Source organism: Clinocottus analis, unplaced genomic scaffold (genome assembly GCF_023055335.1).
Source record: "Clinocottus analis isolate CAN_PGR_092001 unplaced genomic scaffold, fCliAna1.0.p SCAF_9, whole genome shotgun sequence".
NCBI lineage: Eukaryota > Metazoa > Chordata > Actinopteri > Perciformes > Cottidae > Clinocottus > Clinocottus analis.
The window spans coordinates 2,972,072-2,997,919 of NW_027176251.1; the positions used below are offsets into that span (position 1 = coordinate 2,972,072).

At 43.2% G+C, this 25,848-nt stretch overlaps 2 protein-coding genes across 3 annotated transcripts; one reads left to right on the forward strand and one right to left on the reverse strand.

Annotated features, from left to right (window-relative positions):
• The first annotated feature begins 6,924 nt into the window (after window positions 1-6,924).
• Window positions 6,925-11,005, forward strand: oprd1b (opioid receptor, delta 1b). Its single transcript, XM_068569518.1, has 3 exons — window positions 6,925-7,271; window positions 8,488-8,843; window positions 9,065-11,005. Exons 1-3 carry the CDS (start codon window positions 7,003-7,005, stop codon window positions 9,592-9,594), a joined length of 1,155 nt encoding a protein of 384 aa, XP_068425619.1. The 5' UTR covers window positions 6,925-7,002; the 3' UTR covers window positions 9,595-11,005.
• Window positions 11,006-18,271: 7,266 nt separating this feature from the next.
• Window positions 18,272-25,285, reverse strand: rcc1 (regulator of chromosome condensation 1). Of its 2 annotated transcripts, XR_011077168.1 has the most exons (11): window positions 25,186-25,285; window positions 23,380-23,478; window positions 22,906-23,093; window positions 22,610-22,789; window positions 21,108-21,204; window positions 20,886-21,008; window positions 20,618-20,758; window positions 20,374-20,493; window positions 19,927-20,079; window positions 19,741-19,851; window positions 18,881-19,006 (listed from the first exon to the last, which is right to left on the reverse strand). XR_011077168.1 is itself a non-coding variant. In XM_068568940.1 (10 exons), the coding sequence occupies exons 2-10, from the start codon at window positions 23,456-23,458 to the stop codon at window positions 18,831-18,833; spliced, it is 1,257 nt and encodes a 418-aa protein (XP_068425041.1). In that variant the 5' UTR covers window positions 23,459-23,478; window positions 25,186-25,285; the 3' UTR covers window positions 18,272-18,830. The 2 variants fall into 2 exon arrangements, 1 of the variants encoding a protein (XP_068425041.1); XM_068568940.1 differs by lacking the exon at window positions 19,741-19,851 and having other exon boundaries at window positions 18,272-19,006.
• Between the last annotated feature and the right edge of the window lie 563 nt (window positions 25,286-25,848).

A 25,848-nucleotide genomic window follows, 5' to 3' on the forward strand; every position in this document is an offset into this window, starting at 1 on the left:
AATCTCCTCTCACCTCAGTGTCGCTCTTGGATTGGCGATCAATAACCTGCGTGAGAATCCTCCGCAGACCCGTGGGCCTCCACCTCAGCAACGTTGTTGCGGCGCTGTGTTTATTCTTTTCCACAAAAGTCAAATCCATGTTCATTCTTTCTGCAGGTTTCACAGAGGAACTGACGGCATCACAGAAGTGATCCGTGCCTCTTCGCAGTGTTACATAAGACACAACAGTTTACAGGGCTGCACCTGAAAGCAGCTCTAACATCACTTGAATACAATTTGCAAATGCTTGAATCCAGACAATCGTCCTAAAGTACTTTGTGTGCATTTTCCCACCTCCTCTTGTGCGAAACATCCCAGCTGTAATTGTTCATTTCACACTTATTGTCTTTTCCATATAAACGTTATTTAAATCGACAGGACGAGCAGCTCGGCGTGCCGCGTCGCAACGCAATACTTCTCCCGGTGTTGTTAGAATTCATAAATTGTCAGCAGCGGACAGCGGAGAGAGTATGACGAGAAACTAATTGGCTTTGTGTGCTTCAAGGACAGAAGCTCTGGCGTCACACATAACCCCCAGTGCATGATGGGGATGAGTAACTCTGCTGTTTCAGAGCAGGACTGATGAACCTTTCAACAACAAAAAAAGAGTCCACACTGAGGGATTTAATCCGTCTCTTCCTCTTCTATGCTTAGTTGCGATGCCTTCACTCAGTCGCCATTATACACGGCTTCACTGCCACTTGAACAGAAACAATGAAGCCGGCCCTCTGGCCTTTACCTCAGCCTCCGCTTGTCCATGTGGGGCCCATGAGGTTTAAGTTTGGGCTGCAGGTAAGGCTCATGAGTGGGTTTGTCGCCTGTGTTTGCCCATATGGGTTTCACGTGGGATTATTCTCCATATCATAAGGAGCAGGGTGATGGGGTTTTGGTCTTGGAAATGTCAAAGTTTAGCAACAACATTGATCGGATTGCATTAGAAATGCTGCCATCCCAGAATGCATGGTTTTCAATGACAGGGAGATTAAGAAAAATGTGGTTTTCATGGAAGTCAATGAGGCATTTTTTGGCCCTCAAAGGGGTCCAGATGGAGTGTTTGACACGACATGAAAAATACTAATGCAATCAAATCAATGTTGCTGCTAATCTTTAACATTTCCAAGACTTCAACCCCATCACCCTGCTCCTTATTATATGGAGAATAATCCCACTTGAAACCCGTATGGGCAACACAGGTGAGGCCAAACCCACTCAGGACCCTTATCTGCAGCCCAAATGTAACCCTCACGGGCCCCACATGGACATGCTGGGTATCGAGGGTCACTCTGCCTTCGCCTACACAACGCTGTGTTCATTGAATGTCTGACATACGGTGTGCAACAGTTACACACATGTTCACTTCCTGCGTGCTGTCCCTGTCTGCATCCGTCATGTGTGTCTAAACTGCGCTGGCTGCCTGGCTGCCTCCTCCATGCAGCAGTGAGTCCTAGACAAGCCCGCTGTTGCATAACTAATTGCACAACTGGAACTGCCGATCCTCCGCTCGCACTTGTGGAAAACTGCTGTGAAAGAAGAAGAAAAAAGAATTGTTGAAAATAACACCTCGAGAGGGGAACTGTGCAGCTTTCATCGAGCAGCTATAGCTGCTGAGTGTAAATATCTGTCAATCACTCGCTCTCATGCCAGAGGAGGGCTAATGTTGGAAATTATGAGCTCTGCAATCAGGGAGAAGTCATCACAGTTTACACAGGGAGGGATTTATTCCATTGCTGATGGCGTGAAGGAAGACAACAGCATTAAATGGGTTTGGTAAGCGTCGGTAACTTTGCAATCAGAGGCACTGGTGCTATGAGTAGTGTTTGAAAGATAAACTATGAGTGTGACTAATTAATTTCCTCTCAACCATTCAACCAACTCTAAATAAATTCCACATTTGTAAGATATCATAAGATATCATTTTCAATTTATTCCATGAGGTGTTGCAGTTGTAAAGAATAAAGATCACGACGTCCAGTAAGAAGCTCAAGTCCTCTCCGAGGACGCCGCAGCGCTACACAAATATTAACGTTGCTGTTTGCTCTAAGTGATGGCCCACTTGTGCCAACAACTCAGCTTACGGACTCGTAAAATCCTAAGTGCCACATATTTGCAGTTGCCAATTTAAAAAGGTTACGCTCTCCTTCCAGCCCGTTCACTGTTCAATTATAATCAGGAAAACATTCGAAAAAGGACAAGATTTTATGCTCAAATGAGACACCGTATGAAAATTGATTGCGGTGGGCAGGGGGGATGAATCATACATGTTTCATTAAAATAAAATACGCAATCCCGACTAATTCATTTGCTTAATTAAATATGTTTTGAAGGAAGCATAACGCCAAATGGATTAGATTTCCACATAATGAGAACATTTTGTTAAATAACGAGAGGCAAGTTGCAACGTTTTTGCTGTGTCAATAAAATATTCACTGACGTCGCATTTGATTTTGTTTTACAGTAAAATAAATAATGCTGCAATACAATATCTGCCGGAAGTGACAACAGCAACAATTACATGTTGGTGTGGTTTGATCCAGGAAGCTTCTGACACAATGTGATTGTCAACATGTAAACAAAACCATGAACCAAAGAGCTTGTGTTGCATAATCCACGGACAGGACTCCGGCTCACAGGGTGCTGGAGTCAAAGCCCAACGCAGGACATACATGAGTGTTTTTAATCCAAAAAATACAACAATTGTGTTAACTACAGCGTAGTTGGGAAAACTGTTTAGTATGAAACACATTTCATACAGTCCCTGAATCCTAAAATGCATAAAAATCTAACTTACACTGTAAAAAAACACACTGTGAAACTGACAGTTATTTACTGGCAGCCATTGACAAGAAACTTATTGTAAAAAAAACACACAATATATAACAGTAGATGATTAGTTACTGTCTTTTTCGACAGTATTTTCTTTTGGGGTGAAATGATTCTTGGTTACAGTGATTTCACCACAACACTAATGTGTTTTTATACTTTTTTTTTTTACAGTAAAGCTTTGACTACTGTAATATTTAAATAAATACTCAGTATTTTACGAGGAAATACTTTGCAGTAGGTTACTGCTCACAAGCAGTAAATTTCACAGCCGTTATTTTTTACAGTGTACAGCTGTGTCGCAGCCGTCACACCAAGAGTGCATTTATTACTAATACCCATGATGTAAACACGCTGTGCATGCCGTATACATCTGGAGCTTGAAGATGCTTTAAAGTATTGTTTTGATGTGTTTCACTACACGTATGTTGGTGTGCATGAACACACAGCAGGGCTTCTGCCACTTCCAAACTCAAAAACACATACATGTACACTCATCACGTTTTAGAAAGGACTTTTCTTTCTCTTTTTTTTTGCTGACTGTTACTTTTAAAAAAAAGAAAAAGCTGTACCGACATGGCGCGACAAAGCTTGTGTTCCCGTTGTGTCTCCATGCCAGCTGCCTGTCACCACGGCGCTTCATGGCGGTGTCATACTGACACGCAGGTTTCAGATGCATCAGGTTCGATGGCTGCACCATCCCTCCATGCTGGGACGGCTGTTCTGTTTGTGCAGTGGCCGCCTCTTTCTTCTCGACCCTGCTTTGTTTTGTGGCCCTTCAGTCACAAGCAGATCAGACAAAGATACGTCGTGTGCTTTCATGAAGACTTTGACCTGTGAATGATACAGACCTCCTGTTTCCTTGAGTATTGCAGGGGGACGGTGTAGCGTCAGGTTGCCAGGTTTCCTTTCATTGTCTTGTATTGTCACTGTGTCACTTGTTTTGTCTATTTTTTTTTTCCAGCCTCTGTGAATCCAGTCCTGCAGAAAAAGCATCAATAACAGTGAAAGATCACCGTCCCTCAGCTATTGATTAAACCATAACATCTTTGGATGTGCGATGGTAAGATAGTGAGTGTGTGTAGCTGGTGCTCACCCAGGACACACGTCCACAGCTAAAGATGGAGCGGGTCAGGCTCACGTTGCATCCGTGGCTTCTTGGCGTGTGATTGCTGGATAGCGATGCGATGTGACAGCCAGCTATCTGCCGCTCCAGCTTCAACAAACGACTCGAGAGCGCACCGAAGCACACGTCTTCTTCCTTTCCCATTTCTTCCTGCTTGAGCAGAGAGAGATCCAGGAAATCAAATGTCAAGATATTATACTGTGAGAATTCCTTCTTTTTTTTTCTTCTTTTCTTTTCGTCTGACCTTTCAGGAAGTTATGAAGTGCACCAGGGTATTTCAGGGAGGCTGTCGTGCTGTGTTGCAAGTGGAGAGCAGAAAGAAGCAACCCGTGAAATTTGGAGGGCATGCGAGTGCAACAAGTAGCACAGCTGGATTGAGACAAGATGTTTTGTAAGTGTTATTAAGAGCAATTAAGATTGAGTCAATCAGCAGCCTCCTTCTTGTCTTTGATCCTTCCTTTTCATCATCATCATCATCATCACTCCATCCTGATGCAAGACCCCAAGCATGAAGCCCACTTTTAAAATGGTCTGCACTCTGTTTCCCCCCCGCCTTGAATGTGATGGGTTGGCTTATAGGCGGCGTAATGCTTCCCAAGGTTTCCATCGGGCCGATGAGTGATGAGAGTAATCGTACTGTCTGTACACACCGGCAGTGATTGTCCCCCAGGGGAGGAACATAAAGACCACAACAGCAGCAGCATGTTGCCCGTGTCGTATGTCCAGATCCATCCCCCCCTCTCTCTCTCTCTCTCTCTCTCTCTCTCTCTCTCTCTCTCTCTCTCTCTCTCTCTCTCTCTCTCTCTCTCTCGCTCTCGCAACACACTTTGACCACATCTCAAAATTGTGAGCAAGACGGAGAACAACAGAGAAAATGGCTCATCATGTACACTCTGCTGCCATTACAGAGAGCGCCTATATACCCTGCCACACTTACACATTATAGTATTTTTAGCCCTCTTCAATAGAGGGATAGATGCCCCTCTAATGCGACCCTGCGTGGCACCACGGCTCCTGCAGCAGTAGCAGGTGTATGCTGTTCTCCCACGCCGCTGTACACTGGAATGAAACTGATTTTTACTTTGTGAACTGCTGTGTAAAGTCATTTCCTGCCGGCGGGACGTGCCGGAGTCCCATTGTTGATGTTGAGCTATTGTGATCAGTGCTTTATTGCCAGAGTTGGGCAAATAACTGTCGAGAGCTGAATGTGCTTCTGAGCCCTCTGATCCCTCTCAGGTGCGTCGTGGGCTGAATTAAATGAAACATACGTGAAAAATAGGGGGTGGAGGAGGTGGGTGGGTGGGGGGGGGGGGGGGCTGTGTAATAACGCACGCAACCTCTCCACCCATCCCTTATCTCTCACACTCACTCAAAACCACTCACCCTGAAATATGTTACATCAGACCTGTTTTTTTTTTCTCCAACCTTCGACTTTGTGTTGCAGGAGAGCGTGTGGCTCTTTCATCACATTTTACACTCAAATGGATGTCTCGTTGTCCTCTGCTTTGATTTCCTTTCTCTCCTTGTCTGATTCCATCTGGAGTAAATCTGAAGCTACTTCGACTGAAGTCACCACTTTGAGCTAAATGGACCAAAGTAGCAGACGATGGATGAAAACAATCACCCTGCCAGGCCTCCGTGGATCCACGCCGCTCGCGTCGGCTAAAACACTCATCGTGTTGAGGGTTTGCCAGTCCTCTAAACAAAAGCTGCAAACAAACATCTCTCAATAATGAAAGACAAATGAGCCCACTGAACTCCCAAAACGAGCGCGATCATTTTAATTACTGTTCTTCGTCTTATGGAGCTGCACGCCGGCTCTATCTTTAGCAGGAGCAGCGAAGGGGGAGGCAGCACAGCTTTTGTTCTGACTGTCCCTCTGATGGCGGTTTGCTTGAAGGAGGATTTGTCGTAAAGGTCACTTTTGCAGAGTGAATATAAAGACAGTTATGAACACTCGTCGCCGCCAGAGGAGGACTGTGGCCGTGTGTGTTCAAATAAACAATTACGCCCGAGAGGCACTTCCCCAAACAGGCTGCACACGAGCTTTCACCAATTTCAGCAGACACGCCGTCATAATGGCTTGTGATGTTCTCAGTAATGGGCGACAGACAAAAGGCCGCTTTGGATAAATGAGCGCTTTGATGGCGAGGGTGAGAAGACACATCTGTTTGACCTTAACAGTCAAACATCTGCGTAATTACGGATTTAGGTGACATGATGTCATCTGAGCAGGTCAAACACACACGTAGTGCCCGATTGGAAAGCGACATGGATTGCTTCATGTAATGGCAAACAAAGCAAACACGAGCTCTCAGATAAGAGCATCAATGTGTTTGTTCATGAGTGATCCTAACGCAGACAACAGACCTGCAACGAGGCCATTTGCAGGATTCACTTCACACACTTGACTTACTATCAAAAACCATCTTAAATATTGAATCTGCCTATAGCTGACGACAGCTAATTAGATCGCTCTCGTGGTTTAGTAAGGTCAGTTCCCAGAACAGTCAGTCAGCACCCGTAACACACAGAGAGACGGGAGAACACGCACCTGACGCTGGAAGGCAGCCGGCGGCGTGGCGCAATAAAGCGCGTCTCAATGAGCCGCAACAATGAGGGATGATTGGATTGGACTGGCATTGTTTGATCAGCTGCTGTGTGGCATTGTCGAAACAATAGGGGGGATATTTAGGACGCGAGCCAATAAGGGTGAAGTTTACATGCGGATAGAACCAATTAAAGCACTTTGACGAATGGTATCCCTTCGGGCAAGGGGGAGAATTACGCAGGAAAACACTTCTGGCTCCGTGCACCATGCGCGCTTTGTCGAAGGGAGGGAGGGAGGGAGAGACACAGAGAGAGAGAGAGAGAGAGAGAGAGAGAGAGAGCGCTAATCTGCTCCAGGCGCCTCATCACTAATTTGCCGTTCAGTTCTCGTGCGCTCTCGGGTACCAGCTCTGGAGCTCTGTGACTTCTCCATGCGCCACCCTCTCTCCACCTGAACTTCTTTAGACATGGCTCATCCTTCTTACGCGTTTGGGGACGTTAATGACTCGGTGTCCGTAACTCCTCTCAATGTTTCGTGGACCGAGGACCCGCTGCGCGTGTTCTCCAACAGCAGCGACCCCAACGCAGCAGCAGCAGCCGCAGCAGCAGCAGCAGCCGCAGCAGCAGCCAGGGACACCACGAGCCTCATCATCGCCGTGTGCATCACGGCTCTGTACTCGCTCATCTGTGTGGTGGGACTGCTTGGAAACGTGCTCGTGATGTACGGGGTGGTCAGGTAAAGAGATGCACGATTCATGCACTATTTAGGCAAAGCAGAGAGAGAGAGAGAGAGAGAGAGAGAGAGAGAGAGAGAGAGAGAGAGAGAGAGAGAGAGAGAGAGAGAGAGAGAGAGAGAGAGAGAGAGACTGTCGTGGTGTTTTTTTAAGGATGTAAAAAACAGTCGATAAGTGATGATGGTTCTTTGTGTTTGTTCACAGTTTGTGCAGCTCTCTCTCTCACACACACACACCCACACACACCCACCCACCCAACCACACACACAAACACACACACACACACACACACACACACACACACACACACACACACACACACGCAATGGGAGTGGAATTAGTACCACAGCGACGACTGTAGCATCAATTCATGTATTGCAGATTCTGAGGATTCAAGTCATTATTCAGTCATATATATATATATATATATATATATATATATATATATATATATATATATATATATATATATATATATATATATATATATATATATATATATCCTTCTAGAGCTCACTGTTTAATTCCTATGGATGAACCTACAAATAAATGGAGTTTAATAAGATTTTTCAGCATGATGAACATGTCGTATGAAGCAGTTGTTTGAAAAAATGTCACAGAATATAATATGTCAAAAAAAGGTAACACATGTTACAATCGAATATTATGTTGGAAAAATGTGTACATAAATGTGCACAGAGAAAAAATAGTCAAAAAAAGTTATAATATAGTATGTTATTAAAATATTAAAAAAACTTAATATTATTGGAAAAAAGTAAAATGTTATGAAAGAGTATAATAATAATATAACTAAATGAGTTCTAGTATAGTATGCCATAACAATGTCATTAAACAGTCTTAGTATAGTTAAAGTCTTAAATAGTCATATTGTATTAATGCATTACAAAGTAAGAAAAAAACAAGTCATTGTATATGTTATAAAGTCATAAAAACGACAATCTACATTAAAATATTAAAAAAACATGCAGTTTTATAGAGGCCTACATCCACTTTCTGGCCTTAAGTGGTCTTTTAAGTGAGATGTTTAAGGCGTTAGTGAGAGCAAACGTTTCTTTCTTTCTTTGAAACGTCACATTGCAAACAGAGTCAATCGTTCTCAGCATCTTCCTCGTGACACGTCAGAGGGCAGACGTGGAACAGAAGCACATCTTCCCCGTGTCTGCGAGTCAGCATCCGCTCCTCCTCTCCCTCCGCCAGGTACACCAAGATGAAGACGGCCACCAACATCTACATCTTCAACCTGGCTCTGGCCGACGCTCTGGCCACCAGCACCCTCCCCTTCCAGAGTGCCAAGTACCTGATGGGCACGTGGCCCTTCGGCGAGGTCCTGTGCAAAGTGGTCATCGCCATCGACTACTACAACATGTTCACCAGCATCTTCACGCTCACCATGATGAGCGTGGACCGCTACGTCGCCGTCTGCCACCCGGTGAGAGCCCTGGACTTCCGCACGCCCGCCAAAGCCAAGCTCATCAACGTCTGCATCTGGATCCTCTCCTCCGCCGTCGGGGTCCCCGTGATGGTCATGGCTGTTACCAAGGTGACAGACAAAGGTGGGAGATTTCGAGCGCCGAAAAGAAAATCAGAAAATGTCCGTCACTGTGCAGCACGAGCCCCCCCCCCCTCCCTCCCTCCTCCCGCTACATTATCGGCAAGTGTTGGTTGGGGGGAGCGATCAGGGCCGTTAAAGAGAACATCGGAGCCGGGTTATTAACTTGAATCAGCTTCTCCGCATGGCCCCTCTGTTTAACGTCTCATTCTTTCAACTCCCCAGGAAGCACTTCCTGCGAACTCACGTTCCCCAGACCGGAGTGGTACTGGGACACGGTGATGAAGATCTGCGTGTTCATCTTCGCCTTCGTGGTCCCCGTCCTCGTCATCACCGTCTGCTACGGCCTGATGATCCTGCGGCTCAAGAGCGTCCGCCTGCTCTCCGGCTCCAAGGAGAAGGACCGCAACATGCGGCGGATCACCCGCATGGTCCTGGTGGTGGTGGCGGCCTTCATCGTCTGCTGGACCCCCATCCACCTCTTCATCATCGTCAAGACCGTGGTGACCATCGACCGCAAGAACCCCCTGGTGGTGGCCAGCTGGCACCTGTGCATCGCGCTGGGCTACACCAACAGCAGCCTCAACCCCGTGCTGTACGCCTTCTTGGACGAGAACTTCAAAAGGTGCTTTCGGGATTTCTGCCTGCCGTACCGCTCGCGCCTGGAGCAGAGCAGCTTCTCCCGAGCGCGCAACAGCACCAAGGAGCCCGCGTCCGTTTGCGCCCCGGCGACCGCGCAGAGACCGCCGGCCTGACTAGGCGTGGACCAGGTTCAGGACGACCTCCAGACTGAGGTCACTCAGTTCTCCACCACGGGAGTCTGAGTCCGCGGACGTCGGCGTTTTGTCCGGCCGCTCGCGTAAATTGTCAGTCGTGTTTTTTGGCTCGCGGGCAGTGAAACTTGTGGGACACAATTCTCTAAGGATTGTCAGTCACGACGATCGCAAACACGCGCCTGTGCGTGAGGATACACAAGTGTACAGTCTGGGGCTACACGCTGAACAAACACACATACAGTGCTGTGCTTTTCATTGTTTTCGGTCTGACTCCGAGCTTTACGGGTGTGTGTGGGTCTTCACGTACATACTCAGTGAACAACGGAGGACCGTGTGAACATTTAGGACAAGACGAGGCCATCAAGAGGACTCATTTCATTCACTCGATGAAGACCGGACTGACTCAAAGCTCCTCTGCGGCAGCAAGACGTGGCTGTGGCTGCAGAACCGGATCAACAGGGGAGATGATGCCCCCTGCTCTCAGACTTCATCGTCGGCCAAATATATAACAGATGCTGATTTTATGTTTGCTCGTGATGTTACTGATTAGTCGCTTGAATTGGGGTCCCATATAAAGGATGTGAAACCTATGACTACTTTTTTGACCACCTGTGGGCAGAGGAAATAGCCGTAAACATTGACATATTATGACAAACGTTCCTGTTTGCACATTCGGCCATTACAGCGCGACATCATCATACATTCAGTCTGTTTCTGGCTACTGGGAAATACAGATATTCACTCTTCTTTTATCTGCTTTGGAAGCCACCGACTCCTGCGGGAAATGTTGTTGCTGTTAGGGTTTAGATGAGAGCAGGGAGAGTGAACCCACAAAAGGGAAGTTGTGCGCTAAAAGCACCAAAACAATAAAGCACCGAGACGCAGGGGGAAATAATTACCGTCGAAAGCCACATGCGCCATCAAGGCCCATTTGAAAGGAGGGGGAATGAATGTTCACGGGCACGGCGTCATGTTTCGGTGTCATCTTCTTTCCCCGCTTTCATCCATCCGATACTTCACGAGAGATCTTTGTTAAAGACGCTTTTAATGACGTGAACACGCGGGCGACGAGATGAAGCCGAGAGGACTGAGGCGCCCAGCGTTTATTCACCGGGAACGTCAGCCGACTCATCGTACTCCTCCAGCAGTTCTTTGTTGTTTTTTTTCGCACGGCAGTCCCAACAGTGTTCTGCTGACGGTAAACTGAGGCGCTGAAGGGGAGCGTTGCACCGCTGTGTCGGCTCCCAGTCCCGACTGAATGACCTCAAACTGGCATTGAGGCCGGCCTGAATCACTTCAAACACATTAGGAAAGGAACAGGAAGCTTCCTATACTTATCACAGCTAATGGACAAGTGTCCACTTGGTCTTTGGATACTCGCAGGATGAGATGAGAGCAGCAGGAAAACCTTTTTTTTTGACAGTTAAAGCGACGCTCCTCATCTTGTTACTGCAGATTTGTTTAAAATGCATCTTTATATCCAGGATGAAGATGCCGTGGTTCTGTGACAGCATATTCAGTGGTAATGTGATTTATTTTCCTTTCAATGTGCTGTCAAGCTGTTGTATCCTTACTGAAATCCAATGTTATAGAACCATGTATTCACACTAAGTGCTTTGAATGTCAGGTGTATTTCTGCCGCCCGTCACCATCGCTGTAGGATCAGACTGTGTAAATGTTTTTCCGCAGTGTGGGTCGACACAATGTTCAGCTGATTTTAAATGTGTACCGTGAAGCCTTATTCATTGTGTTCTTGTTTTTTCAAAAAGTGAACTGTTTCGTTGAGAAAAATGCTTGATCTTTAAATGTTCCTCGCAGATACAGAACCTTATTATATAAGTGTCATAACTGTTTTAGTCTTTTTGATAACATCCGTGCGATCGTCATATGGAATAGCTTACGTCGTATCTCGTAGCTGCTTTTAAAAAAACATATTGTTGTGAATAACTTTTCAGTTTTAATCCAATATTTTGTTTCCTATGGTTGTTACTGCGGATGTTAATATTTTAACTATTTTAAATGGGGGTTGGACCTGAGATTACTGATGTGTAACGGGGCACCCGGTACCTTTGACCTTTGACCTCGAGGCCGTGTTGGTCCGAGGCAACAAGTCACAGAATAGGACGCATCTAGAGTACGAGAGGAAATGAAAGCACATTATGAAATAAGTCAGGGATGATATTGCAGTTTTCCGACACATTAGAGAATACATACAGAAACACACATACTCCATGTATGTGTGTTTTTACATGTATTCTCCAATGTCTCCAATGTGTTAGCTCATTTCACAATGTATCAATAAAACAATACAGCCAGCGATATTTTATATTTAATTATTATCAACAAATCCTGTGCACACGTTCATTATAATGAAGGAAAACGTGGCTCCTTTATATGTTTGAAATAGTTTTGGACAGCAATGAAACTCTCTGGCACAGAAGAAGAAGATGCATCAGGATCCTTTCAGTGTTGTTGTTTTTTTGTCTTTTCACACAAATCTGCTGACAAGACAAACACAAGCCGTATCCTCTTAACTGTTGTTGAAGCTGCACAGGTCCAGACCAACATTCAGACTTCCACTGTCATCCGGTTTTGGTACCTCGTTCCTCATCTTTGAAGGGAGGAGGAGAGGTGTGGAGTGATACAAATAAACCACTTTAGTTTTTAAAAAAAAACGCGTCACACAGCACTGCAAGTCAAGAGCAAAGCTTCACGATTGGCCGTTAGTCCGCTGAGCAATTATTTAACCGGTTCGCACTCAGATGACACACGCCAGCAGATGTGTTAAAAATGTAAGCGACGTGAGCGGACGAGCAGGAAACGGCGAAACCCCTCGTGCTGTTTTTGCATTCGTTTGCATCCCACTGGCCTTTCATTTCATTTCCTGCACACATTAAAAGGGCTGAAGTCAAATAATCAAACATAGAAACCTTGTTAGAAAGGCATCAGTCGCCCTCAATTATCTCTTTAGATGCCCGTGGATGTGGAAGGACATCACCCCGAAGGATTTAAATCGGGAACATTCATTTGGAATATCTCAGAAGCTCCTATAGAAACAGAAAAAAAAAAAAAGACTATTCAGACCGCGACGTCATAAAACTCCCACTGGGACGCCAACCAGATGGGAGGTTGAAGATGTCCCGTGTGCTGCGGCGCATGCAGCGTGTTCCCGCTGAAACACACGCGGCTCTGCCTACACTTTCATTGCAGGAAGAATGAACCCGCGACAAAATGAATAATTTAGTCGAACACCGTAAGCGAGGCTCCTAACTCGGCGACTTGCACATCGGCCTCTTTTAAAAATGTGAAAATCTACGTTTTATGGAAGCGAGCAGTCAGATCAATAACACTTAGTGTCGCGTCTGAAACCCGGCGTTATGAGGCCCTAAAGAAACCGCTCTGAAGGCTGGTGTTTGTTTTCTCTGAGAGCGCCATTGAATTTGTGTGCAGTTACACACACACACACACAGAGAGAGAGTGTCAGAGCAACACACCCATGATTAGATGCTCTCATCTATTGACCTTAAGTAATGGTTGCTCGTGCACTCAAAGCAAACACAGGGACACAAGAGCAGAGAGGGAATCCACCTGAAGCCTCCGGCAGAGTGAAACGCTTCCGAGTCAAAAGCTGAAAGCATCAAGCAGCTTGTTTTTGTGTTTTCGTGAGACTGAAAAGAAGATCTTCTGTGAGTGAGAGACTTGTCGCCCGGCCTACCGGAGCACAATTATCTTGTTTATAGCTCGGATGAAAGCGAGGAAAAATACCTCAACGTTACAGCCGTTCATGAGTTTAACACCTCCAGAGGCTTCTCACACAAGCTGTCAAAAAGCATTTGAACCCAAAACTCTAAAGAAGGGAAGAAGAAGAAGAAGAAGAAGAAGAAGAAGAAGAAGAAGAAGAAGAAGAAGAAGAAGAAGAAGAAGAAGAAGAAGAAGAAGAAGAAGAAGAAGAAGAAGAAGAAGAAGAAGCCCTTCAGACCACCATTACGCTGAGAGGCTGGATGTGGCAATTTGGCCCCGCTGCTCCGTGTGCCCGACTCCTGCTGCGACTCAGATCATCAGAGCTCCTGGTTGCCTGAAGTGTTTACGAGATGCCAGAAGTGCAAAAGGCTTTAAAAGCAGCCGCAGTCGAACTGGATGTTTCACGAGGAGGAACCGACGCAGGGATTCACACCGGGGGCCATCTGCCGAGCGGAGAGTCACGGGGCCGTGTGAACACCTCATATTATATTTCATTAAATGCATACTGTGCAACCGTATCTGAAGCTTGGTATTCTAGATTAAAGAGGAACTAACGCGACTTTACAGGTCAAATTCTGTTTCGAGGTATTCGGTTCATGCAACAAAACACATGATAGCGGTTTATTTGATAAGGGGACATTGCACATTGATCAAAAATGATTGTTAAAAGAGCCACGATGTTAAAAAAAACTTAAACAAACCTAAAAACAGAAATAAAATGAGACATACAATGATTATGAAATGTTGAAGATTCAAGATATTTTACTGTCATATGCACAGATAACAGTTATTATTATTATATTATTCTATACAGTGAAAAGCTTGTTTTGCTGGGTCCTCCTTTACAAAAATGTTGTAAAAAAAAAAAAAATTTGACGCTTTTACAAGATGAGCACAACAGTCAAACACCGCTGAAAGATTCAAGTTCAAGATTCAAGATATTTAAACGTCATGTGCACATATAAGAAAGTTACTGGTACAATGAGAAGCTTATTTTGCTGTATCCTCCTACAACTTAAATTACAATAAAGGAAATAAATAAATAAAAAAATAAGGCAAAACATATAGTAAAGGTATCACGAAACAAAAAAAAACAATTAAAAAAACAAATAAAAGACATGCAGGTAGCCTTTTGTGACTCACACTCTCACTCACACACACACACACACACACACACACACACACACACACACAGTGAGTAATCAGCTCAGAATCAATACGGCAGCATGTAAACGACAGGAGAACTCCATCAAAGACTGAAGGAGTGAGTCACGCGTGGTCCATCGTTAAAAGGGTTCGATACCCGTTGTCACAGGTCGATGTAGCGGACGTGTAACCACGCATCCGATTAGCACACCGGCTCGCGCGAGGCCCCTGGGCCCTCGGCCCCTCGGCCCCTCGGCCCCTCGGCCCTCCGGACAAAGACCTCCAGTAAACACTTGTGTTCTGGAGAACCAGCAGCTTCAGAGAGAGAAAGATGCTGGTGAGGTTTCAGGAGCACACGCCCACTGAAATGCAGATTTCTTTCCCGTTCTCCTATTAAACGTCAAAACAACAAGTATTATGCCATGGCAACAGTGAAGTACTTCATACATGTAGTACTTCATACGTCTCTTAATGTGCCAGGAACAGCCGGGGGCTTTTGTTTCTGTTATTCTGGTACGACTAATGAAGGATTTCTTTCTCTGTGCCATAATCAGACACAGAGAAGGACGTGTGACTACTGACGTGACTCATTGGCTTGTTTTACATATTTTACAAATACTAATAAAGGGAGCAGAGCAGCATCACTCAGACGTAACACTCGAGCCTCCGTTTGTTCATTTCTACTGAACAATTCAAGTTATTGAACAGCAGAAATGTCTCAATATCGAAGTGTTTTATATTGCTGTAAGACTTTGAGTCACCTCCCTCAACTGCATCCATAACCCCAGCACCGTGTTCACTGTATGTACTTGCATTTCCTTTATTTTAATTTCTTAAATTCATATTTCTGCTCTGCTGTTTTATTGCACTGTATATATTGAGTATTTCAATACTTAATATATGTGTTTTCTATGTAATGTGCTTGCTGCTGCCACAAACAAACTCTTGAGGAAGAAGAAATAATATATCGATCTAAAAATGGTCTGGGATTACAAAATGAAGGTAAAAGTGTCCATGGGCATCTAACCGATTCCAAACTAACCAAATATTCTCATCCATTATTTCTAGACTAAAGAAAGATTTTTCTTTTGGGAGGAAAAGTGTCTGTTGTGGCGTGAAAGGAGGCGTACAATTCTGTTTGTGCGACGTCCTCCAGTATAACAGGACTTGCTTGTGAACGTGCCATAAAACTGGTGATTTTATGAACACTTTAATTCATTCACCTGGTGCAACATCCAAGACGTTTAAGTACTTTTACACACATTTTATTTTTATTCCGTCTGTATATTAAATATTCTACTTACTGTTTTAGTTTATGACTGTTTTACTGTTTATCTATATTTGATTTTTGATCTTTTATTTACTTTACTAATCGTATCTCTTTTAAAGCCACTTTATTTGTATTGTCCTGCTCATTCAATCAAAATCAATGACATTTAAGTCTCCTTCTTCATATTTCTTAATGAAGACATGTATTTTTGGATGTTTTCTACCAATGCATCCGTGTTGGAGGACCAGTGGATGAACACAGCGCTGAGCGAAGCCTCTGCAAAGCCGTCCAATAAGCACGCTCTGGACTTCTTCATTGAGACGTACTCCAGAAGCAGCACTTTGCAATTTGACATAACGAGTTCATCAGGAAAAGCCGCAGGGAGACGTAAGAGCTGCCGCATCCCGGCCCCGACGAATAGCTAAATGATAATGTAAAAATGTGTTGCATTGTAAGATTAGGATTTTTTTTTTAATTTGTAATAGCGCGAGGCTCGTGTTCATAAATGGACCGAGCAGCTTCGTCGGCGGCCGGCTGCAGACACAAAGACAGTGTTTGCAGAAGAAAAAGAAGCTCGTGGAAGCCTCACGTGGGAAAAAGCCAACTGCGGTGATTACCGCGCTCGCTCCATTACGAGGGAGAAAGTGTGTCGGCGCAGGTTCCTAAGACGCCTCGCTGATGACTTCAACAAGACGAAGATTAGAAGCCACACGCATTATGAAAAATCACGTTACACTTTCTATGAGGGAAAGGAATTAATCATATAATGGAGGCATTGCTGGATTTCCTGCACGAATGTTTCTCTTTCTGCTGGAAAACACATGAGAGGGGTTCTGGTATTAAGGGAATTGTGAGACTTTCAGTGCTCCACATGTGGGGAGCCGTCAACAGATGTCAGAGACGCGGGCTTTTAGCAGCCGCTCTTAAGGTCACTGTAAAGAAAGATATTCAGATTTAGAGTTATGGAGGACTGCAAGTCCCAAAGGGTAGAGATGCAACAGCTGCAGTTTCAAAGGTTTAAGAGATGGAACGTGGTCTGGAGGCTTCTGAAAATAGATTAAAAACAACTACATTGGCTTAAAATGTGAGATTTAAAATCAATAAATCAGTGACAGTCAGTGGGTTAGTAGTTGCCAAAACTGGTTATAAAAAGATCTTCATAAATAGTATATTGGCGCCATTTTCCAGTCACGGTCACCACAAGATACGAGAACGTGTGCGTTTGAAGAAAGCTGCAATAATTTAATACCCAGAAATCCTTTGTTTGTTTTTTTAAAACGGAGAAAAAGAACGGCGAACGTTCGAGTGGCAGAACAGAAGCATTTTGAAACGGTGGAAAAACAATCGCTGTTGTTTTTTTTTTAAAAAAAAGCCTCTCACAGACACTGTGCAACCATCACAGATGAGCAGCGGCCCTTCAAATGTATTCCTGACAAACAGTGACGCAAAACAAAGGGACGCGGGTTCACTCCGACCAATTAACCGCTTATGAAAGATACTTCAGCGTTTCAAAGCTTTTTGAGAAGCTTTCTGCCACGAGGGGTTTTCACAGCCTTTATCCTTCATGGGCCCTTTTGGTTCAGATGAAAGCGAGATGAGACGAGCACAGAGCCCGTGCATTTCATCCCAGATTAAACACAAAAGCATGCAGCTTTGATGCATGTACTTGTAACATCATTTGCATCCACAAGAGTTTCTGATTTACATTCATGACCGTTTATGGAATGTGTTGTTTGCATACATACACAAAAAGTAGCTCGGGTGCCGTAATTATATCTACTGCTTGGCGGTAACGTTGGATCTTTATATTCCTTTGTTGAAGTTTGTCGATTAAGCGGATTTCTAATTCACTTCAGCCGAGACATTTCCTCCTAATTAACAATTAAGTACGTTCTTGATTGATTAGCCAGAGTTTTTACAATATATTAATAGTCATCCATGTGAACCAGACAACCAAACCCTTCATGCGATACTAAACTAGTATTTGTTAGCAATAACGGTAAACACTCGTTAGCTTTAACACCTTTAAGGCACACATGGCCAGCTACGTTAAAAAGTACAAAGCACAAATTAAAACGCACACAGAGGCAGCCGCTACTCCAGTACATGTGTTCCTGATCCGATGGGAGGACAGAGGATGTCGTGTGTGTGCAGATTGTAAAGCCCCTTGAGGAAAATTTGTAATTTTGGGTTATACATAAACTGATTTTTTTTTAAATTTAAATTAAAAAAAGACAACCATTTAGTTGATTGATGAAGTCATAGTTTTCCCTTGTATGATGACAAAATGATTTAAACCGTTAAATCAAAATATCCTTGAACCAAAAGTGGCGTTTGTAGACCGTCCAAACCAAAACATTTATTATCATAAAGACAAACGTGAGCAACAAAAGCTCACATCGGAGAGCTTTTCTCAACCAGCAAATGAAAATGAAATATAACTGATTATTAAAACAGTTGCAACATTTGCTGCCTTGGATAAGAAACGGCTTAAAAATGTAAAATTGGAACTTTATTTTCAGGAAGGACAAGCAACAAAATGCAGGGTACAGCATGACGCATTACCACATAGTCACAACAATTGCAACGATGGCATGTCCTAGGTAAAATGAACAGTAGTCTCACATATTAAACTCATTGAGTATAAGTGTCCTGCCTGAACCAAGGTTTGTGGCATTATTGCTAAGAAAAATAAACATTAAAAAGACTGTCGTTCGGGGAAGACAATAAAAGACTTGCACTCTCATTTCCTTTACGTACATGCAGACAGTCACAAACATCATCTAAACCATCTCAGACACACTAATGACGTAATGAAAATAATGCAATGCGAACATCAAAAACGAGATTTAAAAAAAGGTCTCTCATTTCTAACGATCTATGAACGTATTCCCTCTCGCCAGGAAGAGGAGAGCTGATAAAAAAAAGGGCCCGTGCGGCTCACACTCCCTCAGGCTCAGAGCAGAAAGTCACATCAACCCCCTCACGCAGATTTATAGGCGTCATGAAAAAAAAGGCCCACTTCAAATCATCAAAACATTCCCGTCTCTGACGGACATCAGCTCTCCTGCTTGTCTTTGACCAAAAGGACTGTGTGCTGACCTCCACTGGAGGCCTTCAGTACTACGCGGTTCTCCAGCTGCTTGCCGGTCATCTTGACGGGGCTCCACTCGTCGTCCTCCATTCCCGTGCCGAGCTGCAAGTTGGTGCCCATGCCCCAGGAGTACACCGATCCTGCAGGACGCACGGCCAACAGTTAGTGGAATGAGCATCCTTTTATCTCTATCGTCTATTGGCTAGAAGAAATTGTTCCGTTTGCACGACTCTCAACTAACTTTTTACACCATCCTGAAATGCAACCTAAGCCACCCTGAAATAAACTTGGATCATCACTTTAAAATCTTAGTTTTTCTACATTATCATTAGTTACCATTAAATAATTTGATTTGCAAATTACCATAAGTTAAACATCAAAAGGTTTTTCGCCGTTAAAAAAAAGGCATAATTATTATTATTGATTCAAAACTGAAGAAAACTAATATTTGGTTCATTATATATAATTTGGATGTTTGTTTAAAATAATTTACAAAATTTTGCATAGGGCCCCGATACAAAGCTAGAACTGGCCCCGCTAACTGGTGCGTCTTCAAGTCGAGAGCCTCGGCATGTCGCCACGGACAAGACGTGATGACACGTCTCATTACAGCCACATTATCCGTTGGGGACGAAGAGGACCGAGTAAGTGGTTTAAGATCAGTAACATGATTTGATTTGTTGAGTCTCAACCCCCCCCTCCTGTCCCCCAATAGTTAACGCAACAGGAGCTTCAGCTCATTGCAAACGCAGGCTACTGACTGGGAGGCGCTCGTCAATTGTAAATCATAACATGAGCCAACTGGTAACAATAGCATTAATACTAGCAAGCTTTGTGCATTGATTTGGTTTGAATACCTCAACATAATCTTTACCTTTTCCTAACCTTAACCATAGAGGTGCTCATTCAGAAAACACTCGAGTCAATGGGGGGGATTTTGGAGAGCACTGTCAAACACCTCAATTTAACGTGCAGGTAGGAGGACCTAAGAGGAAGCAATACACAACATCATAAAACCAACACAGAGGTGAATCATTCAATCTGCTGCTGCATCTCTCACCTTCTCTGGTGACTGCAAAGCTGACCGACGCCCCACACGACAACCAGCTGACTGGCTCCATCCCAGTCACTGGCGTGGGCTCACTTTTTTCTTCTGCTCCTTTGCCCAAACCAAGACGCCCGTATTCTGCTCTGCCCAGGCTATACACCTGCCCTAAAGGATGGAGAGAAAAGAGATGCATTTGTTTGTCTGTCAAAGTACTTTGGATTAAACCACCGGAGTCAAAGGTGTCTCTTACTTGTGGAACAGCTTTTCAACCAAACAAAGTTTTTAATTGCTTCTGTAATTCTTGATATCGTGTTTTATCTATTGCTCTAAGTTTTATTGTTGAATTACACAAAGAAAGTAATTACCAAAACTGACTTGGCTGAAAACAGAGTGCTGTCCTTATGGGACCACAAAGTCTGTTAAGCATAACTCTATTGAATACAATACAGTTGAACGTACCTTCAGCATCAAGGCAGAGCGAGTGATGTTGTCCTCCAGAGAAATCCACCCAGTGTATGGTGGAGTTTTTGAAGCATGCCAGTTTTACCGGGACAAAAAACATCTGGGTGGTTTTAGTGCCTGAATTAAAAATGTATATAAAAAGTGCATGGATACATAAAACAACCCCAGATAGTACTGACGTTAAAGTTGTAAACCAAATGTAGTCGAAAAGGACTAAACACTGATGATGTGCCATACTCACCCAGCTGGTGATAGTTGGAGAGACCAAATCCATAAACAGGCCCCGCTCTCGACACGGCAAAGGTGAGGTACGCCCCGCAGAAGGCATCTATGAAGTGAACTTTCCCTTTGACATTTACCATCTGTGGTACCAGCAACCGGCCTGAAATCACAGGACATAGTCAGCGAGAACGCCCAAAATAATCTCCTTAATGTAATCACAAAGATGACGATGTCAAATGACTTCTACACTTTTGCACCATCATAAGCTTCGTGCTCGCGTTACTTACTGAGGCCTTTCCTGCCTCCTCGGTTCGAAAAATGCTCAGGCACTCGTCCCAGCTGCCCCTGCTCTGCAGTACCCGACGTGTACAGATTTCCATCCAGTGTGACCAGAACAAGGTGGTCGTTACCTGTGAGGGTATTCACGAAAATTAGACAGAAACATCGTGCGCAGTAAATCAACTTGAAACAAACATAAACACACGGCACAAAAGAGGACGACTTCTTACCTGATGCAATTTTGACAACAGTTTCCGTCATGGGGACTTTGACTGGGTTGGTGCATTTCTCCATGGGCTCCAGAAGACCTATAACGCCATTGTTATCCTGGGAGGGGGAAACATATGGTCCAGTATTTTAATAGTTTAACCCACAGATACACAATGCTCGGGTTTGGGGTTATGAAAAGTGTAGCAGTGCTGTAGATAATGAAAACTGGGAACATCGTTTCATCTAAAAAGGTGACCAAAATGCCTCTTGGAGGCTTCCATTAACAACTTGGATGCCAAGTATCACTAGTCTATTACGACTGAGCTAAAAGGGCAATCCCAATCTATCTGGCAATCAAGCTGAACTAAAAGTGTTTCAAGAAACATTTGGTGGCTGTGGTAGTTAATTGTTTTACTTGATAATGTACTTGATTTCCCTTGGATTTAAAAAACAAATAATGAAACCTGCGTGAGTGAAATGATAAATCAAAGTGTGAGCTGATGTAGGAAAGATGACGAATGAATGATGAACAGGTAGGCGACAAATATGTACAAAACAATGTGGCACAGCTGCTTTGACAATACATACATAGATAAAATTAAATGCAATACGCACACACACGATATACATCTAAATCACAATAAAAACAATTGTTTTTAAAGCAGACACAGGAGTGTTAATTTGAGCACTGCCGAAGACCAAGTGGGAAGGCAGAAGGCAGGCAGAGGTAATAGAAATGTAATTTCCACTGTGCCGTTGAGTATTAATAATGAAAGCCCAAGAGTAGTAATAGTACGCAATGAGAGATGAAAACAATAAAGAATGCAGGGCGAAGGCTCAATAAAGTATGTTTGAATGTCTTTACGTTTCTCTTTAATGAGAATGTGAAGCTGCTTTCGTCTCGAAGCGTTAAAAAACATGCTACGACGAGCAGAGATTTGGTCAGATCATAGAAATCTGAAAGATGAACATGGGAAAGGTTAGACTATGGAAATACCATCTCTTAATGGAACAGGATTAGGGATAAACAAGTTTGAAAGGTTGAGAACTGATGAGAGGACGTGTAGTAAACATAATTAATCTGGCTGCTTTTCATCGTGGAATATTTATAGCACAGCATGTGGTGAATCTAAATCTGACAAAGATAATTAGTTGTTACAGCAGCATCTTAGTTTAACTTTTTTTTAAAGTGGCTGATGACCTAAATGCTCAGTCGAATAACAAATAAAGTTTACATTTCAAAATGTAATAATGAATCTGATATTATCTGTGTGAAGAAAAACAGCTCATACACAGTGCAAGGTAAAAGGACTGGATCTAGAGATTGATTAAAATCAGGAGTTTTAGTCTTTTAGTCCTAGTTTAGTTTTTGCACATTTCTACTGATGCGAACACGTTTTTTTGGGATGAGAGGATTCAAATAAGTTATAAAAAGTCCTTAGTTGATGTAGAGAAATCCCTCACACAAACAAACATACACACAAACACACACCTAGGTGGCTGAAAGTAGCAAGTGACTAACCCTGAAGGAGCCCCATATGTACACCGTTCCATCCTCTACGAGTGCAGCCGTGTGGCTGTCCCCTGCCGACACCTGGACCACCTTCTCCTCCAATGTCACCTTTCCTGGAACCATCTCAGAACCCTCCTCAGTTGTGTCCCGACCAAGGGCACCTTCGTCATTACAGCCAAAAGTGTAAACCTAAAAAAAGAATTAAAAAAGAAAAAGTTTAACTGGGTAAACTCAAGACTATTTAAAATGTTAACACTGGCCAGCAAATTACCCAAACAATAGAAAGAAGACAGTTGCTTTCTTACATGGCCAGTCTCGCTGACGCACACAGTATGCATGCCTCCCGCAACCACTTGCACCATTTTCTCTGGCAGGGACACAAGGGCTGGCTTTTTCCTTTCAATGGTGGTCTCGCCAAGGCCCAACTGTCCAACATCCCCTTGGCCAAGAACAAGAACCTGACCCGCCTCCTTGCCATGACTCCTGTGAAAAACTGTTAAACGCAAACACACACAACATTTCATATCAGTTGTTTAACTTATTAGGCTTACAAGGACAAACTTGACTGTGGCACGTATGGAAGAATAAATATGTGTGTGACATTCTTTCCTCTCAGAAACTGGTTATGTATTACTATCTTAACACAACTTTGATTTGATTCTTCAAGTTAGACATTTATGGCATTTAATTTAAGTCTCATTGTCTGGCTTACTACAGTCTGATTTCCTTTATTGACAGTTTATAAAAAAGAAATTGTTTAAAAAAGGTAAGCTATTTACCTTTCACTTTCTTGGGGTTCTGATCATCTTCAGCAACAGTCTCAGACTTCCTCTTGGCGGGAGTTTTTTTAGCAGGCATGACAGCAACGTTTTCAAGGTCTTAGGAAGAAACACACAAGATGAGATTGGCGCAATACTTTTATATTAGTTCAAGTCACTGAACCCTGAGATGAAAATGGTGTTCATCACAAGAAATTGAATCACAATTACAATGCCGCAGCAGAGCGTATTAAATGTAGGTGTATGGATCTGCTGAGCAACAATTACACCTTTGATCTGAAGCCTTATAAAGCAAAAAATACAATGGGTATAAACTGTCACTTAAAGAGGCAATCCATATCCTGGTGATAAAATGTCTGCACAAACAAAATGTTCAATCAGAGCTAAAATAATTAAATCTATCAAGAAAAAACATTTTGATTCAGTCAGAGCAAAAAAAATGTTTTGGGCTCATGACTAAATCAAATGTGTAGCGATAAACCTTTCACTTTCTTGTTTTTTTTTTTGCACGACTGAATCAAAATGGGCAGCAATCGTTCATGGGGTTGTTATCATCTTCAACAACAGGCTCAGACTTCTTCTTGGTGGCAGACTTTTTTGCAGGCATGACGGCAATGCGTTTGAGGACTTTGGAGAAAAACACATGATGAGATCAGTGCAATAATTAGATACTGGTTTAAGTCACTGAAGCCTGAGATGAAAATGGTGTTCATCACAAGAAACTGAATCACAAAGACAAATGCTGCTTTTTGTTTTTTAAACATTTGTTTTGATTCAGTCATGCGTTGAGCAAAAAGTGTCCTTTTTGCTGGTTTGAGCTTTTCTCTCTTAAAAAAAAAAAAAAATAATAATAATAATAATAATAATAATAATAATAATAATAATAATAATAATATATATATATATATATATATATATATATATATATATATATATATATATATATATATATACACACACATACACAAATCATTGTAAATTAAATAACCTTTTTTTTTCTTCCAAATGTTGGTCGGTCAAAACAAGTAGCTAATAGGCAAACCACGTATATCCAAGGGAAGCATTATTGGCATTTCCATAACTCACAAGCAAACGAGTGGCGACCGCAGTTGACCCACATACACAGTCGGTCCTTTATTTCGGTCCTCACATTAAAACCAGGATGTGTTTGGGGTTAAACAGCTGTCAGGAAGCCGCTTCAATGACACAGTGCCAGCTCCTTTCACCCCCACGGACAGGTGTGCTTCCTCCGTTTGCTTGTGCAACGAAAGTCCACTCAATAACTAACCGAGCTCAACTCCCAGTGACACACACGGACTATGACAGACCAACTTTTCGTCAGGAGATATCTAGAGATAGCTTTAACAGTCAGCACAAGCGCATTACGCAGTTTTATTTAAAGCAGCGTGACGCAACGTTGGCACTAAGTTAAGTTAGCCATGTGTCCTTGCTAACAGTTAACGCTAGATGGCTAAGTCACAGAGCGAGCTGCTGTAGCCTACACGGCTTCAGTCCCTCTTCTGGGTTATATAGACACGTGACCCAGTAAGTTACTAAAACCGCTAGAACATTGGATATAAAACTAGCTAGCTTAGTTGGTATAAAAGCGTGCAAACGACAGCTCGTCGACATGGCAACACAAACGGTCAGAGCTACTTGCTAGCTTGCGCCAACTCGCTAGCACCGTTAGCACACAATGTTGGATGAATGAATTAAATGTATTGATATAACAGCATCGCGCTTACCAGCCAAAGTTATGAGTGAAGGAATTTTACTAGACAACATAGGAGCCTGTGATTTACTAACCTTGGACGTGTCGCTAGCAGATTGAAGTTTGCCTACAAGTAAACGTGCGCTGCGCAGCCTGTTCCCGGTCTAGAGTTGGACACGCACCACGCGTACGACGTGTTGACGTCACGTTGTGGAACCCCCTGGCACCTTAAAGAGACAGTACCACTTAAATCCGCAGCGGTGGAGCAACGATTGCAACCAAATGTCCTGCGATAAAAATTTAGTGAGTGAAATCAAGTATATACGTTTTATTAACAATCGTAAAAGTAAAAGTACTGACTATGCAGGGGGATATCTCCTGTGAGTGTTTAATATAACGTAATGCTTTCACCCTCAACCGTTTTGCATTGCTTTTATTTCAAATATTTTTTATGGTCAATTCAATGGGACTATTTATGTTGTGTCTCTGATATTTAAGGAATAGTTTCTTGTGTACAGTATTTCTTTTACATGATCACCCAGTTTGTGCCATGTGTTTTTTGATGCAATCTGATGATTCTGTTTCCCCCCGAATTTTCATTTAATCCATATGCTAGTGTTGTTTTGCAATCCGTACATATATTGTGTCGTCTTTTGTCAATTTCTAATTATTCTACCGCTACAATGGTGCAGTTTCCTAACCTTACAGCATCACATGACAAAATTCTGCCTTCACTGTTTACAGAATGTACTGCATGA